The following is a 17,383-nucleotide window of genomic DNA, read 5'->3' on the forward strand; positions in this document are numbered from 1 at the left end:
CACTAGACAAGGTTACTCAGAGCCCCCCCACTTCAGCCTGGTCCTAAACACTTCCAGTGGGGCACCCACAACTTCTCTGTCACCTGTCCCAGTGCCTCACCACCCTCATAGCAAAAAATTTCTTTCTATTATTTAAACAAAACCTACTGTCTTTCAGTTTGAAACCTTTTCTCCTTCTCCTTGTCTCTTGTCTCCTTGTCCTTTTTTCTCCATCTTTCTTGTAGGCTCCCTTTTAAGGCACTGGGAGGCCACAATTAGGTCAACCCAAAACCTTCTCTTTTCCAGAATGAACAAATCAATTTCCTTCAGCTTTTCCATATAGGAGAGGTGTTCCAGCCCACTAATCACTTTGGTGTCCTCCTCTGGACCTGCTCAAGCAGGTCCATGTCCTTCCTGTGCTGGCACCCCAGATCTGGATGCAGCACTGCAGGTGGGGTCTCAGCAGAGAGGAGCAGAGGGACAGAATCCCCTCCCTTGCCCTGCTGCCCACGCTGCTTTGGATGCAGCCCAGAACACGTTTGTCTCCCTGGGCTGTGAGTGCCCATGGCTGGGTCATGTCCAGCCTCCCATCCACAGCACCCCCAGGTCCTTCTCCCCAGGGCTGCTCTCCATCTGTTCATCCCCAGCCTGTGCTGATACTGGGGATTGTCCCAAGCCAAGGTGCAGAACCTTGTGCTTGGTGTTGTTGAACCTCACAAAATTCCTAGGGACACACTTCTTGAGCCAGTCCAGGTCCCTCTGGATGGCATCTTGTCCTTCAGGTGTGTCAACTGCACCACTCAGCTTGGTGTCATCTGCAAATCTGCTGAAGATGCATTGGATCCACTCATTTATGTCATTAGTGAAGATGCTAAATAGCATCTTCAATACTGGTCCCAGTAGTGATCCTTGATGTATGGTTTTGATTTTACTTGGCAGGTTTTTTTCTGATTAAAAAGAATTGTCACATCTTCATATGATATAAGCATAAAGTGTGGCACCTTGTTCTTTGAGATACAACCCATTCTTTAACATCTACTTTCATTGACAGGGTTCTTCCAGTCTCTCCTCCCTCTCCCTGCTGTTCATTATTTCCCTCAGCTTTGACCAGATAGCCTTTTTAAAGCACATATATCTCATATTGAACATAATCACGTTAGGATTGTTGGTCCCTAGGCAACCACCATCTTCCAGGCCAGTGATTAAGTCCTCTTTTCTCATCATAATGAAGTCCAAACTAATTACCTTATGTCATAGTCAGTAAAATTTTTAGGGGAAAAAAATTCAATAATCTAATGATACTCTACTACTGGCTGCATGAGATCCCAGCACAAGCATCCCAAATTGAAGTTTCTAGGAAATGAGAATGAGGGCATTTTTTTCACACACACCAGACCTGCCTATCATCCCCTTTTCATTAACTTTATTAGTATACATGTTGGGACACATACCTTTAAGATCATGCTGGTTTAAATTATTCACCAACAGAAATCCACGAGTGATGTGTTTTCTTCCCTACCAAGCTGTCCTCAGCATTCTGTAATTAACAATCCTGTCAAGCAAATTGTCTCTCAAGAATGTAATTATAAGTAAGAATTTTCCATTCCCTTTTTTTATATCTCAGATTCAGAGCTTATGAATACAGGCAATTAAAAATTGATTCTGGCAGGGTCTTTCTCAGCTAAAGGTGGAATGAATTCCCTGCACTTAATTCTGTTCCTCTGCAGCTAAACTGCTGCCAGTACTTGGGCCAGCTCATTTAAATGTAGTCTGGATATCTCTAAATTGCAGATCACCATGCTGAGAGACCTTCTCTGTTGAGTTTTGAGTGCCTTCATTACCTAAGGTTGCTCACACAAATTGCATATTGTCTCTACTACAATTATTACAAATGACCATTCACCAGTTAGAGATTCCTCATTTACTGGGGTTTTTTTCCTTCAAAAAATTTGCAGGTTCATGCATTGCTTGTGGGGGACTGAGGGAGCTCTCAGAGTTTTCTGTGTGAAATACTAAAACAGAACAGGACATTGTGTGCCTGTGCAGAACAGGATCCAGTTTTATTACATCAAACCTGGCTTGGTTCAGAACAACCATAATAGTGGACCCCAGTAAAATGGCACTGACAGCTGGTTTACAGGTCTCAGATTGCACTCTCCAAAGAAACACATGGATTGTATGTACAGTCAATGCCAGTTCTGTTCTATAAAGCCCTCCATTTTTCTACATTTTCCTTTAATAAATCCAAATAGGAAAAACGCCCTTCTGTCAAGCTGCTGCTATTTTCTCTGAGTTTCTGCTCAAGAGCTGAGCATCACGGAATTTTAAATATGTGGACAATAATGTTATGGTCATTTAGTGAGGAAAGTACCTGCTGGTGCATGTGGTGGTGTTAATGAAATGCTATGGCAAACACTGCTCAAGACACATCCTTACTGACACAGCACAAATAAGAGGGGAGGGAAACAGATCATATTGAAGAGGCTCCTTTGACAAAATACTTATAAATTATAATTCACAACTGAAACTGTGCTTTAAATGAGTGTTCCCCTTTTAACCCACATGAAAAGATAGAACTGATGAAGTCCACCAAGAATATGTAAGCAATACTGTATATTTGGAAATAGGGAGAGGAGAAACTATTGTTTTCTTCTCGGATATATCTAAAAAACACTCTGTCTAAACTATTTCAGTGACTCTGGCTGTTTCTGTAGCAGTAAGTAATGAATGATTCAGCCATGGCTTTGTGAAAGTTTTGCTGTTCTGGACAATATAGAAATGTCCAGGACAGGGACAAGATACTGAAATCAAAATTGTGAGTTAAATTGATGTGACTAACTGTGATGCCATGCTAGTTGAATAAAGGCCTTAGATGAGGTCTTGTTGAAGAGTGCTATTACCTCTTGTTTTACTTCTGGAGTGACAACTTGCACAACTTGTAATCCGACACTCTGGTTCTATGTAGCAGTGCATTTCCACACCCGAGCAGACGTTTCTATGCCAGGGAAAGAGTTTCAGCTTACCTTGGAACATGTAAGGAAGTTAAACTAGACTTCTCTATAGCCTTCTCATTGTAACTGGCTCAGTGCCAGCACAGAGGCCCTGACTGGGCTTTGGAAGTGTACCTCAAAGCCTGTTGCCAGGTTCATTGGGCAAGGCGCCATTAGCCCACCTAAACAATCAAGTACTAAAGGAACAGCACAAAGGTGCCTGAAGCTTTTTTGGAATGCCTTAATCAGTCTAAGATGTTTTCTACGCTGTGTTCAGCTTGTATTTCTTTGTTGTGTTTATTATTTTCGTCATTATTAAAACCTTTTATTTTACAAAGCATGTCTTAAGAAGTTGTCTCACTATTGTTAAGCCATTTCTCTGCAAGGCTGGACCCTAGGAGGTGTTGGGAACACCAGTAGTCCTACATTTCCTCCATCCTGGGTCCTCCAAGATCAATTATTCCCATTATGACCTATTTCTGGTAAAGTGCTACATTTTTTTTTTCTTGCTTTACTCGCTCACTTTTGGCACTTCACTGGAGAAAAAGCTGAGCAGGCCCCGTTTGCCCCCTGGCCAGTGCATTTTGTTGGCTGTAGTGATACTTTTGGCCTGAGTCAGTGCTGGCAGCCTCCTTCCCCTCAAGCCACGCAGCATCTGCTTCCACAATGGGGCTCATAGCAGCGAGAGGAGCAGCAAATAGCAATGGCCAAGCCCAGCCATTCCAAGTGAGCCATAGCCAGCATTGGTGTTGACTCTTCAGGCTTTATGTCAATCCCTAGATTGTATCTGCTTCTTCTGCCTTTTTCTCCCCTCCCTCCGGCACACGGGGCCCTCTCTCCATCTGGTAGCAAGAGTGATGGAGCAGGGATGGAGATAGGAAGGTGGTGGTGCAGCTGGGAGAGGAGAAGAGGGAAACGAGGCAGTTGTGAGACCAAGTGGAGAGATTCCTAATGTCTGTGTTAATAGCTGGATAATAGGTGGTGCCATAATCTTTGTATTAGATGGATAATAGGGATAGATGAATAATAAGTGTTGTCATAATCTCTGTGTCAATAGATTGATTTTTACCCCTTCTTTTTCCAGTGCCCTGTAGGTAGGATGATTAGTCTCCCGTCTGCCTTCTGAAAAGAGGGCAAGAGAATTCATCTCACTTCTCTACGCGGATAAATGAGAAGAAAAAATATTTCTGAACCGTACCTTTCGAAACTTATCACAGTAATGACCTTCAGCTACATTTTCCCTGTTTAGCATCACCGATGCCTGACGGTGAGCAGCGAGAGGGGCGCTCGGAGCCCCGGCCGCCCCGCCCGCTCCCCCCGCGGATCCAGTCCGTGTATTCCCGCCCGCAGCAGCGGGGCCGGCGGGCCTGACTCGGCGGGACGCGCGGGTGCCGGCGGGCAGGGCGGCCCGGAGCGCAGGCAGCCGCGGCGGACGGGGCCAGGCTTCTCCTGCGGGGCGGGGGGCTCAGGGCACTCGTGTGAGGAGCTGGTCCCGGTTGGCACCCGCAGGGGGCGGCGGGAGGGACGCGGTCCCGCAGCGCCGGGAGCCGCCCGCACGGCGGGCGAGCGCACCTCTGGTGCCAGAACAAAGCTGCCAGGCGCGTCCCAGTGCCCCACTGGGGTTTGGGACTCCCGAGCTTGTCCTACACGCTTCGTGTCTGCGTGGGGTTCCGCCGAATCGGGGCTGGGGGAGGAGACAGGGGCGGCTCGAAGGGACGGAGAAGGGAGAGCTGATCTAGATCGTCTTCTGGCGCTGGTGCTGCGATCCACCTGTAAGTTTTTTTTCTTATTTGTTATACGATCTGGTTGTAAAAGAAGCAAGTTAATAAGCAGTCCTGTGTTAGACATGTCTGCTGTCTGATCCAGCCGATGCGACACGAGGCTTTTAATCGTGTACAACATTGAAGAAAATTAGGCAAATGACAGTATTTTATCAGTATAGCATCTTGAACTTAATGGCTGATTGTAATGTATTTCTCTGCTAGAGCAAGCATAACAAGATCCTAGAATTACAATATTTTTATATTTATTTTTATTGCAGCTTGATCAAAGGTCTCCCTGTCCCTCTAAAGAAATTACGTTTTGGAATAGAAATAGCCACAGCTCTGCTTCAGTATTTGGGTGGGAGCACATGCTACAGCTGTGCTTAACAAAGCCATTATACTGTAAATGGCATTGTGTCCTCAAGATAGGAGTCCAGCACATCATTCTGTGCTTGGATGCAATGTAATAATAGTAATAAAGCACATTGATAGTGCACGGTTTGATTTAGCCCAGCTAGAAGTGTTCAGTTTGCACCATCTGATGAGATGCAAAGAGAGTCCCTGAGTTAGTCCTTGCATGTTGTCTCCTCGGGTTCATCCATCATCACTCCACACACCCAGCTCTGTCTTTTTTGTCAAAATGTCTGTTGTCATTACCTGCTGAATAAGACTCTGGGTAAGCACATCATAGAAAGTGAAAAAGCTATGTACACTGAGTATTCCTGGCATGTAATATTCTGGATGTGATTTGAAAAGCAATAAAGGTCCAGTTTAACTATACATATTCCTTACTGTTTCTCATGGAGTGAAATTTGTTGGCTGGCATCAAACTGCACCTATGTCTATCAAGTCCAGTGTATTTATTGAATGAGGGAGCATTTTTGGTTTCCAGATTGTAGTGTAATGCTTTTACATTTCATTGCTTATGAAATCATCATTTCCTCTGCCTAAAGGTGGAAAGAATCTTATGCTGAGCTTTGACACTCTTGACTGAAGTGCATTAAGGTTTCTTGTAAACCAAAGATTAAAAGCTCTTTATAGTTGATACACTTGGTCCACCCAAATTTTGATACTGGACAGTCCTGTAGTGGTTGAAGGTGTGCAGTGGTTTTCTCAACACAAAAAATTGGGACCCTCGATTACCTTTGCCAGGCTGCAGCCTTACAATGACCTGCAGGAGGTTATTTGTCCTAGAGTGAGTAGTTCAGCACTGGCACTCACTGGTGTGGGAAGATGAGAAGGTCAGCAGGGTTAGTGGTTTCTGAAAAGGTTGGACACGTTCATGGGTGACAGTTCATGGGTAGCTAAATGCAAAAGGCAGGATGCAACCTTCATCCGAGAAAGGCTTAAAGCCCATGTTTATGGGAAGCTGAAAAGGTGTTCTGGGAGAGGATCATTTTACAAGCCCCATGCTGTTCCACTACTTGTGAATCAGCTGCTATCAGTCACTATTCATTTCTGAGAGAGAACAATGAACTAGGTAAGTCATTGATCTATCTAATGGGGCTGTTAAATTTTTATGATAATCTGTGCATCAAATAGTAATACTTAGCAGAAGTGAATTTATTACACATAAGCTTGTTCCAGCGGAGGAAATACAAAAGTGCATTTTATACTTGTAACAAAGAAAAGAAGCACATAATACAGATTGTTCAAATATAAATTGCTCAGCTTCAAATTCTAAAGCATACAATACTGGAAAAAAATCCCAACCATGTAAGAAATTGCTTCTAAGAAATTAAATTGATTCTTTTTCCCTGGACTGTCCTATATTATTTTTTCCTACGATATTTTTTTGAATTGTTAAATTTGTTTTCATTACTACAGCTAGGTTGGTGTTGTCTATACAAAGCAGTGGATGTCTTGATCTGAGAAAAATTAAATAGCAAATGAAGAAGTAAAGCAAACCAACGGAAAATGTTGGAAGAAAAAAATCACCTACTAAGTTATAGCATTCTTATTCTTGCTGTCATTCTGCTTTTCATTTGCTTGCTACTTTCAGGCTTTTGGTAACTGAATTCAAATTGCCACTACTTCAAAACATCTTTACTTATTCATAAAGTGGCAGTGTGTATATCTTCTGAAAAATGTCCGTTCCAGAAAAGACTTCTATTTGTATGTGATGTTGGATTGAAATCCAACATCATAGGTGCAATAGCAATGGATTTCTTTAAAATTAAATAAGAAAAATTATGTGAAACTGTTGAAGAAGTTTTGTCTTTGTGATACTAAGATCCCTAAAAGTGGTTTCTTAACAGATTACAGATACTTTATCTTTCTAATTATTATTAAAAAAAGAAAAAACCCTCAAAAACTTTTCTGAATATATAAGGTTAATATGTGGCATAAATGATACACAAATAAGAATAATATCCTATTGAAAAATTATTTTCTAGTTTTATTTGCATACCATGGATCTTCACATCTTCTAATTCTAGCATTTTTACCACCTCCAAGTGAGACTAAGATAAGCAAGGGGGGAGTGAGGCAAGAGAGAGAATTTCAGCCAACCCACTCTGATGACACTGCAGTTTTACTAAGATATTTGAGGCTTGTGATATAGAATGAAAAGCATATTATGAGGTCATTTGCAGGTAGTCATAGGAGAATACCCATTAAAATGCAAAGTAATGGCAGATTGAAATTATGTAATTTATTTAATAGAGTTGTAACAAAAGCAGAGTGTAACTAAATGCACTGGACTTCGGCCAAGACACATTACATTTGACTACAGGCTGCAAAAGACAAATTTGATTATTTATTTACTTTCTGGCCTGAAAAGAATTTTCTGTGTTATGTTGCAGCAAGCTTCCCTAAGATATACAAGCACATTTAGACAAATTATATGAATAAAACCGCATATTTCTTTTACATAGTGATGCAAAATGTATGTGTTTTATATCCTTCTCTAAGGATTATGAAGGATGCTGTCAAGGTTATTTATCATGAGCATAAATTAGAATGGGCTTATAAATCCTGCTGAAATACAGTGTAGCAGCTGATTCTGAGGATGTTCTGTTTGTAATAACAACCCTTTTTTTTCATAGTGCTATCTATGATGACAAAATTATTTAGTTATTTTGTCAGTCATTTAAATTTGTTGTTTGTATTTTTTTAAGAAATTCTGTCTGTATAATCTTTTCTCCTCCCCTATCTTCCACTTCCTCGCACTTTGTTTAGAGCCTGCCTACAGAAAAAAAAAAGCAGATGAAACATTTTAATTCTTTATTGTGGATGAAACACCTGGTGGTGGTTCTTCTGCTGCCCTCAACCCATGATCTGATTGCTTTTGCTTCATGTCAGAAGGATAGAGGATGGAATAGAAAAAAAAAATAGTTCTTGAAGCAAACTGTCATACTTCTTATGCAGTTTTGCCCTGAGAACTGCTGATATCGATTTCTGCTGCTTGGTGGGTTACACCCATGTGTGCTGAGCACTTTGCTTCTCCATCAAAAGATTTCCATCAGCTCTTAGGAGGATTTTCAGCCAAGGTATAAGGTGCAGCCTGAATGAACAGTGTCAGTGTTCTGTTTTGTCAGCTGAGGTCATCATCTGGGTGAGTGGCCTTTCTTTTTCTTCTTAACTCCCCTTACATTTTGGACTCCTTCTTTAAAACAACAGCCTGAACTTTTTGTCTCTGGTGCCCAATGATTAGTGCTCTAGAGGAGAATAGAATGCCACAGAAATTTATGAAACAACTGTATTAGCTCTCACAGTTGATTATAAAGGGTAATGTACAGAGAGGTAACTCCTTCCACAAGACCAGTGGGAACTTTGGTCCCGCTGGCAAGGATTTGATTGTTTGGCCCTATTGAGATTCTGGCCCCTGAACACTTCACAGCGGCCATTCTTGAGTGGGAACATTTCAAGACTTCTGCCAAGTTCAAGACTTTCATTTGATATCTGCATGCTGGATATAGTTCATTGGCAACAAAGGATCTCTAGAAACTTAGTATTTCTTCTCTTTTGCTCTGATTTTGCATTATTTCATTACCTTTGGGAGAATTTTCTTTTCCTTCTATGCAAATGTGCCATACAATTTTGTGTCTCCATTACTCACCTTTCCAAAGTCATAAGAATTTTGAAGAGTGTTTAAAAGAAAACAATTTCATTTTATTTTCATGTTTAAAAGCAATGCCCATACCTTTTTTACTTAGGTCTCAAACACCCTGAGACCTAAGCTACAGAGTTGGGATAATTTCTGTGTTCTACCAAGAGGGAGAGACAGAGTTTGGCATGAATATATGAAGTGGCTCAATCAATTACATTCAGTAATTATAAGATCAGTACAAAAGAGCAGGGGAAAAAAAAATCCTGTTTGTTCTCAAGCCCTTTCCATTTGTGGCAATGTGAAAACCGACTGCTGTCAAATAACATCTCCATTTCTTAGCATTATTCACAGTGCCTTTTTTGACAGAGGAGCTGCAGTCCAGCACTAGTCTTTATTATTCCTGCAATAATGGGACTCTGATAGGAGTGTATTTCATGTCAGTGATTTACTGTCTCTATTACAGCATGACCCGAAAGCCGTAACTCCTCTGCCAGGGACTGGCGTTTGGAAGTGTTCCAGGGCTGCAGCACAGCTTCCAGGCCAGCTCAGATTCTCTGATTGTTCACCCAGTTCAATCATTTCTAGCTTGTGCAGAAAGAATCAAAAATGTTTCCTAAAGGAATGGCCTTTGTTTGGGCAATTCTAATAAAGCCACTGGTGCAACTAAAATGTGCATTGAGCTGTTACAGTCTTCATAAGTCATTTTCCTCTTGCTCGTACTGTAGGTGGAAAGGCCATTTCTTGAGTGTCAGACAGCACATGAAAGCACCATGCATATGCTGTGCAACATTGTTGGTTGGCACTGCTGGGTTAATGTTAAACCCTTCAGTTTCTGGCACAGTGCTTATAGACTGTAAATAACATCCCCTCTGTGTTTCAGTGCATGGTCAGTGAGGTTGCCATCTAGATATAAACTGCCTAAATAAAATTATTTCATGCAAGCTATAGCATCTTATGAAAGGAAATCAGAAGAGTTACAAAAAGTAACATAAATTTACAAGAAAAAGTTAAAACAGCCACAGAAGGATCATGTCACAGGATAGGGCCATACTGTGAGTGGCACCTTAAGGCTCTGGAAAACAATCAGTTGTAGGCATATCTGGAGGCATCTGACTTCAGGGTCTGATCATGGTTGCAGGGTGAAGGGGACAGATGAGACTCCCGTGACAGAATAGGGAGTGACAGGATGGCTTTCCCAACACACTGGGGGCTGGAGGCCACCTGCAGCTTTACTGCATTAACTTGATGGGAAGGGAACAGCTGGGGAGGCACCTGGATACCACCCGGCCCTTGCAGACCTGTGGACTTTAAAAAGTGCATCTGCTGCTCAGGATTTTAATTTTTGCATAGGGAGCACTTGGTAGCCATTTGCACTTGGGTCTTGTGAAGCTCAGATGCCCGTGTTCAGGGGCTGCTCAAACTTTTGTGCCCTCAGCATCCCTTGAGCATGTTCTCCATAAATGAGCATCTTGTTCCCCTGGTACGAGTGTCCAGAAAGCAGCATGCACTAGCTCAGTTTTGAGTAATGCACAAAGTAGAGTCCCTGTTGTTCGATGCTTAGTTTGTACCACTTAACTGAAATTTACTCCATAGACTGAAATTAAAAGCCAGGGAAGCTTGAGAGCCATGAAGAGTCTTTATGGTAACCCAGTTCAGTCCCCATACATGTCCTGAGGTTTTACACTAGGTACAGCTCAATCAGCATAGTTCTGCGAGTTTAGCTTCTTTGCTTTGTACTGAGAATATTTAGCATCTGTAAAATCACATGTTATCTACAGTTAATGGGTATTAGCATGTTTTCAGGGTTTTTTTGTATAGAAATTGCTGCTCTTAGAACAGAGGAGATATAAACAGTCAGATAGCAAACAGACGATCCCTCTTCACACTGGAGGATATTCACCAGAAGACCCACGCAGTGTGTCAGAATGTCATTTTCCCATTCCCTGGTGTTATCCCTCTTTTGGATGTGTAGTAACTGCTCTTGACATGGACTTTTTAGCCCTGTGGCTTTGGTCTAGAAGATAGATGCCACCCCAGATAGGTTCCCCCGATGACTGGGATCCAAACTAATTAATTTATTCTCTTGGGGTTTTTTACGTGCCAGTTCTCAAGTATTGGCATGTGCTACGGTTTGATGTTGCACTGAACAGCTCATCTTGGCTTCAAGTCAGTGAAACTGCTTTAGTAATCTCTGTGGACTGTGAATTCTTGAAATCAATAGCTTCCTTTCAGTGGAGTTCAAACTGCTTTCTATTATGTGGAGCCTGATTCCATAACAGAGAGATGCTTAAGATGCTGATTGAGCTGCTCTTTGAGCAGTGGGTGACATAACAAGGTATCTTTCTGAGTACAGGGGACAAGGGGGCACGTGGTACTTTATTTCTAGGAGAAAATCTATTGCTAAGGTTGACCCAAAAGCAATTAGTGGTTCATTTAATTGAATTGGTGAATTCACCTATGCAGTCTATTAAAATATTATATAGTTTAGGCTCAATTTAGTACCACTGGCAGAAGGGCTGTAGAGATTGATAATAGATTACCTTTTGTCTATCCACTGAGTGGTTGCTTGTTCTTAAGTGAAATAGCAGAGCAGCCTGGTGGTTCAGCCAGAAATACCACCATATGGCAAAACTGAACTTCTCCCACTGCTGATGTGGCTTCTTGCTTTCCAAAATCATTAAGCTCTTGTATTTCTGAGCATACATGGGCACATATAAATGAGTCGTTGTCTTAAAATCCAAACAAAATGGATTTTTCACTATTTTCAAAACTCAAATGATGTCTTGTGTAAATTGTGTAAGAAGTAGTCTTCTTAGCAAATTGAACTGAAAGGGGCTTTGGTTGTGCTTCTGAGACTTTATTTGGTTTAAAAGGTATCTTCTGTCAAGACCAAAATCACATCAGTATACAGAGCTTTATTTCTCCCTACCCCCCCCATGTGCTGCTTTGGGCAGAGCTTTCCTACTACCAACAAAGAAAGAAGAGCTAGATGGCTGTAGCATTTACCAAGAGCCTTGCTGAACCAGAATAATACCCTTGGTTATACCTTATTTCTATTTTGAGGGGCTCCATTGGAAAACTCCAAGGGAATTCATAAGAGGATATTTATTACATACATTGTAGTACATACCCACAAACTACTTCAAGTTCTGTTACATTTCCTTCCTAATGGAGCATCATTTACTATAAATAGATGTCTTGATCTCTGTATGTTAGGAACACTGCTAAGGTTCAGAATTTATTATAGCTCTCTGTATTTATATGCATTTGAGAGCCCATCAAGAAAAAAAAATGCACACATCAGCTACACAGCAAGAAGGTATTGAGCAAAGATGCTCAACACATAGGTTTAATAAAAACATGTTTTGTATGTTTACCTCGTGGCTGGTTCTCTCTCCTCTGCCAGTTTCCAAGGTCCATGTGTGACACAGACCAAGGCCAACTTTCCATGTGTGGCATGGCAATGCTGGTTTGGCACAGTACTGTGCTGGATTGCACAGCTTTGTGCTGCAGAGCCTTGTGTACATGTGAAACATTCTAGGATCCTCACACAGGGAACTTTACATAAAATAGAAAACTGTTCTTCATCTATGCAAAACTTGCTCAGAGCTGTGGGACCAAATACATCATCTCGTTTTCAGCTACATCATGTTGTCATTTTTTTCTTGTCTCTTTAAGTGATGCTACAAGAATGTATAAAAAATAGAACTAAGTGGAGCCAGACCTCTCCAGCAGTGCAATAACTTCTTGTGCTATTAGAAGCTCTATGGCCCTTTGAGCTACTCTATAAATATTTTAATGTTAAGTATGGAAAGCAGAAAAGGGAGAGAAAGTAGATGAAAAGTGTATTTGGTGATGTGATGTGTCTACTTCTACACATACCTCATCATATACATGCTGACTAGGTCAACTTGGGTAACAATCTGAATCAAAGTGTTTATTAGTTTCTCTTGTAATCATGGCTAGGCACAACTCTGCCCCTCCAGGTAGTTTAGTAAGGGCAAAAAGGCTTAAAAAACAGATAACTTAATTACACTGACCAGTGTTGCTGTGTGCTGCTTGTACATTTGTCACATATGCACTGGTCCAGCCACAATTTTTTCCTCAATATAATTTATTTTTGTTTGTTTTCTTCTAGATTCATAAGATGATCAATTTCAGCATGTTGGGTACTCATTAATGGTGCTTTGTGTCACAGATGAGATAGTTTAGTTGGTTAGAGCTGAGTTAGAGCTAATAATGCCAAAGTTGTAGTTTGATGGGCCATTCACTTAAGTGTGGTACTCGATGATCCTTGTGGGTCTCTTCCAACTCAGAATATTCTGTGATTCTGTGAAATATGCTTGAAAATAGATGTTCTTCACATCTTTTCACCTAGTGGATGAAGAGCTTCTTTAGTAGTGGCACATAATTTTCAAGAGAGAAATAGTATTATTTTCATCGCTATGTGGCACATTTCTGCCACAAGCATGAGAAATAAGTCCTGAAATCAAAATGAGTAACTAAGGATTAAATTCCTGTATCTTTTTACTGTTAAAGAAATAACAAAACACAAATAAGTAATTGATGTTAATGATATCTTCAGTGAATGATAACACACAAGATGTGGGGCAACATCTGTGAGATGCTATATAGATTTTTAAAATATTTAAGTAATGCAGGTGGGCAGTTGCATAGTTATTGTGTGAATGCTTAGTCTTAAGGATTTGTACACTGCAATGTATCTGTGTTAGAATGGGTTCACCTGACTGGTCTTATGTAGGTCTTACTTAAGGTCTTGTGGCCTTGTAGGTCTTAGGTCTTGTGGCCTTCATCTCAAGTCAGAAGTTGGTCAAGGCAGAAGATTATTAAAACCAGTTGAAGTAAAAGAAAGAGACTTTTTTTATAAGTTACTTTTTTGCAGTCTTTCATTACAGAAATACCTGAGGGTAAGTTGCCAGCAGGAGATTGCTGCATCAGATCTGAAAGCAATAATATTAATGTTGCTGTTTGGTAATAATAATACTGTAGGCTGCCAGCTTATGCACTGACAATTGGAGCAATGCAAAGTAGTTGCATTGTACATTTCCTTTTTTTTAAGTAATGTCATTGTAATCATCTTTTGATTTTCTCCTCTCTGTTACAGGGAGAAAATTGATTTTTAGTCATGAGAACAAAGCTATATTTCATTTTGCAATCATTGTACTCCCCAGGAATTGGTTTATTAGGCTCAAATGCTCAGGGAAACAAAGTGTAATGGCCTAACATCAGAGGGTATCAGTGTGCTGAGCCCCAAGGGACATGCAGAGGCAGGAACATGGTCACAGCCATGGAAGCTGAGCTATATTGTTCTAGCACTGATGAGATGTGAGCTAGCAGTAAATCTGAATGGAGTGATTTGCACAGCCGTCACTTGTGGAATGTTTTAAACAAAAACGCGGGTCTTTAGCAAGGTGCCTTGTTAGGTGGGGGGGGAGAGGGGGGGGAAATTTGTTGCTGTTTTTTAAATTCTTTCAGTATCTATTATCCATCCCTTATTTATGGAGTTAGAGAAGCATGGCGCTGAAGTTGCTAAATTAGCACAGCCATATTCATGGATCTTTGTTCTTGTCAGTCAGGATTGTGAGTGGGAGGCTATTAGCTTTTACATGAACTTTCACAGAATAGCTAAAATGTGAGTGAAATCACTAAGCTGTTGGCAACAGTGGTTACAGTGTTTGAAGAGCCTTGTAATTGTTTCTTAGATTATAAGGATTATTCAAAAATGTAGCTCTTCACTGAATATGCCATGAATATTTTATTGAAGTAAGAGAGAGTGAATATTGTGGTCAGAAAGGAGCTTTATCTGAGTGATGTGGTCTGCAGGTAGCATTCAAATGCATGAACTGGCTTTTGTACAGCTTTTCTACTATGGAAAATGTGCATGCATGTGTGAGGCTTTTTTACTTACTATCAAATTTTTGAAGGAGATGTTGCTAATGGTTTGGTCAAACTACTTTTTTGAAGGAGAGCTGGATATGACTAATACAATTATTGTAAGCATTTAAGCTGAGTCCCGAGAATGTGTCCACCTTGTCAGAGGTGACAGTCACTGCTCACTGCCACCTCATGAAATGTGGCAATAACATTAATACAGGCTGGATAAGCCCTAGCAAAGAAGAGACATTCTCAAGTGAGAAAGAAAAGGGAAAATGCGGGAACTAGAAAATCCATTTCTGTACAGTGGATTGTATAATGATCTAATGCAAGTAATTTTCAGATTATCTTTGTTGTGTGTCCTTATGCTAGGTATGAGGGGAACTTAAATGTTGCGTGTTTATCATTGTGACGTGATTGCAAAGACAGAAAAGGTAGCTTAGTTCCATGTGAAAGCCAAGAAGCTGTTTCAGTCATGCTCTAGATTTCACCCAATTCTACAGTTTTCTCATATTACATGCTTAGAGTGTAAACCCCAAAAATGAAATTGTTTGTCTGGTTTGTGGCCTTGAAACTTCATGTACATATCCCTGATACCAAGCCCTCAGTATACTTAGGAATATAGCACTGACATGTCATGCTAGTTTTTAGGGACACTAAACAGCTCAGACCTCATGGAATTGTTCCTGGTTTGTTTAGAACTGAACACAGACATTTCCAAAAGATTAGTAATGCATTTTCTGATTATTTTAGTTGGGTTTGGGTTTAGTTTGGGGTTTTTTTTTCTTTTTTTGTAGCAAAATTCAAACCCAGATGAACTTTGCCTCCCTGTTTAACCCCCTTGAAATAAACCCCTTTCCCACTTCCTCTTCACACCTCTCAGAAGCTTTTCTTTCCCACCTCTGTTTCCTTCCTTTCTTTTTTATGACACAGTCTTGTAATTTACAGGCCTTTCTTTTTCTACAAAAACCAAAATTTTCAACACTTATCATTGCTCCTATCTGAAAAGTTTGCCTTTGAGTAACATGATGCTTTGAATAACATGTTGCTTCTCCCTTTTTTCTGTCCCCCTACTTCTTTGCTCAGCTCAGTATGACTTTTACCAGTGACTTCAAGGGGCAGGCATTAAACTAACGACCCAGGGAAAGGTGGTTGGAAGTGTCTTGGTGCCTCTGGAGCAACAGTCTCTGATACAGCACAAACATGATGCTTCCATATGTCCTTTTCATTCATTCTGCACTACCATAGAAGAAAGGAAGCCAAATTCCCCACTGTCGTGTAAATGTTATATTAGACACTGCAGTGAGGCTTTGTAATGTTAATGCCCCTCTGGTGCAGACAGCTGACGGAGAGGGACAGTTTTGATTTGGTTGTGACTCAGGCTGTTGCAGCAGGTCCTGGCAGAAATCAAACAGCTGGGAGCAGATGCTGGTTTCCTGGGTAGTAAGGGCATTTTAGATGATTTTGGGGTCATCTTGGCTGGTGTTTTAGAAGGGAGAAAGCTACCTGGGGAGCAATTTTGAGAGGCAACAGCTGTTTTAGAGAGTGGTAGCAGAGCCCTGTGCTCAGCTCATGGATGCCAGCTGCCAGCTTGTCTGTCAGCCCACAGCAGCAAAGTTACCTGCAGCAAGGTCTCAGCTCCCTCAGCCTTCATCAGGGCTGGATGAAATCCTGCCACCTCTCAGCACTGCAGGGGAATAAAGAGAGGAGACTGGAGGTGGATGGTTTTCTACCTCAGACCACAGGGACACGTGGCCTGCTGGTGAGGGGAAGCTTGGCTCCCTGGCAAAGGAGTGTTTGGCTCCCAGGATAACGAATCCAAGAGATCTTGTCACCCTTGGTCTCCTGGTGAAGGGACACTTGCTCTCCTGGTGTGGAGACAGGAGAGGGACAGGAATGACCACAAGTGGTCCCAGCCCCCCCAGGAGAACTAAGAGGGCAACAGGCCAGGGCTAAGGAAGGGGCATCTCTCATAGCAGTGGCTTCAGCTGGGAGGAGAGACCCTGGCCAAGACTGTCCTGCCTTCTGCCTTCCCTTCCCATATGCTTCTCAGAAAAGATTTTTTTTTTCTGGCCCTTTCTTCTTTGATGATTCCTTCACTGACTCCTTCATGCCAGCCTTTCATTTTAATGATAGCATAGCAGTGAAACCTAGTCATGCTAAGGCCTGAAGGTTTCCAGCTTTAATCTGTAATGAAATGTAAAGAAACCTGTCAAGGTCTGACACAACCTCAGTCACCTTCAGAGAGGAACTTGGGAACTGAGCTCTGGGTATCAAGTGTTCAGACCAACCGTGCTTTCCAAAGCAATGAACTGTTTTGATTAACTCTTTTCCATCTTCAATTTCCCATAGAAATTGGGAAGATTGACCAAGATATATACAAATACAACACCCCAGGATTCACTGGCTGCCTATCAAGAGTCCAGTTCAACCAGATTGCTCCACTCAAAGCGGCCCTGAGACCTACCAACGCCTCCTCTCACGTCCACATCCAAGGGGAGCTGGTGGAATCCAACTGCGGAGCATCTCCACTCACCATCCCACCAATGTCGGCCGCCACTGACCCTTGGCACTTAGACTCAGGTAAGCTGGAGCTCATGTCACATTGACTCAGCAGAGCAGTTCAGAGGAGAAACCCGTCTGCCTTCCTCTGTAGAGAAAAGCAAAAATGAGAGTTAAGTGATTGATAGCTGACTGTAGGACTA

At 41.6% G+C, this 17,383-nt stretch overlaps 1 protein-coding gene across 1 annotated transcript in view; it reads left to right on the top strand.

The window, feature by feature from the left end:
• The window catches only part of CNTNAP2 (contactin associated protein 2), a 1,042,914-nt gene that overhangs the window by 1,008,251 nt on the left and 17,280 nt on the right, over nucleotides 1-17,383 (top strand). The window contains exon 22 of the mRNA XM_063405816.1: nucleotides 17,031-17,261. Coding sequence (XP_063261886.1) covers nucleotides 17,031-17,261 — 231 coding nt within the window. The remainder of the gene's footprint in view (nucleotides 1-17,030; nucleotides 17,262-17,383) is intronic.

Source organism: Prinia subflava, chromosome 1 (assembly GCF_021018805.1).
Source record: "Prinia subflava isolate CZ2003 ecotype Zambia chromosome 1, Cam_Psub_1.2, whole genome shotgun sequence".
Classification (NCBI taxonomy): Eukaryota; Metazoa; Chordata; class Aves; order Passeriformes; family Cisticolidae; genus Prinia; species Prinia subflava.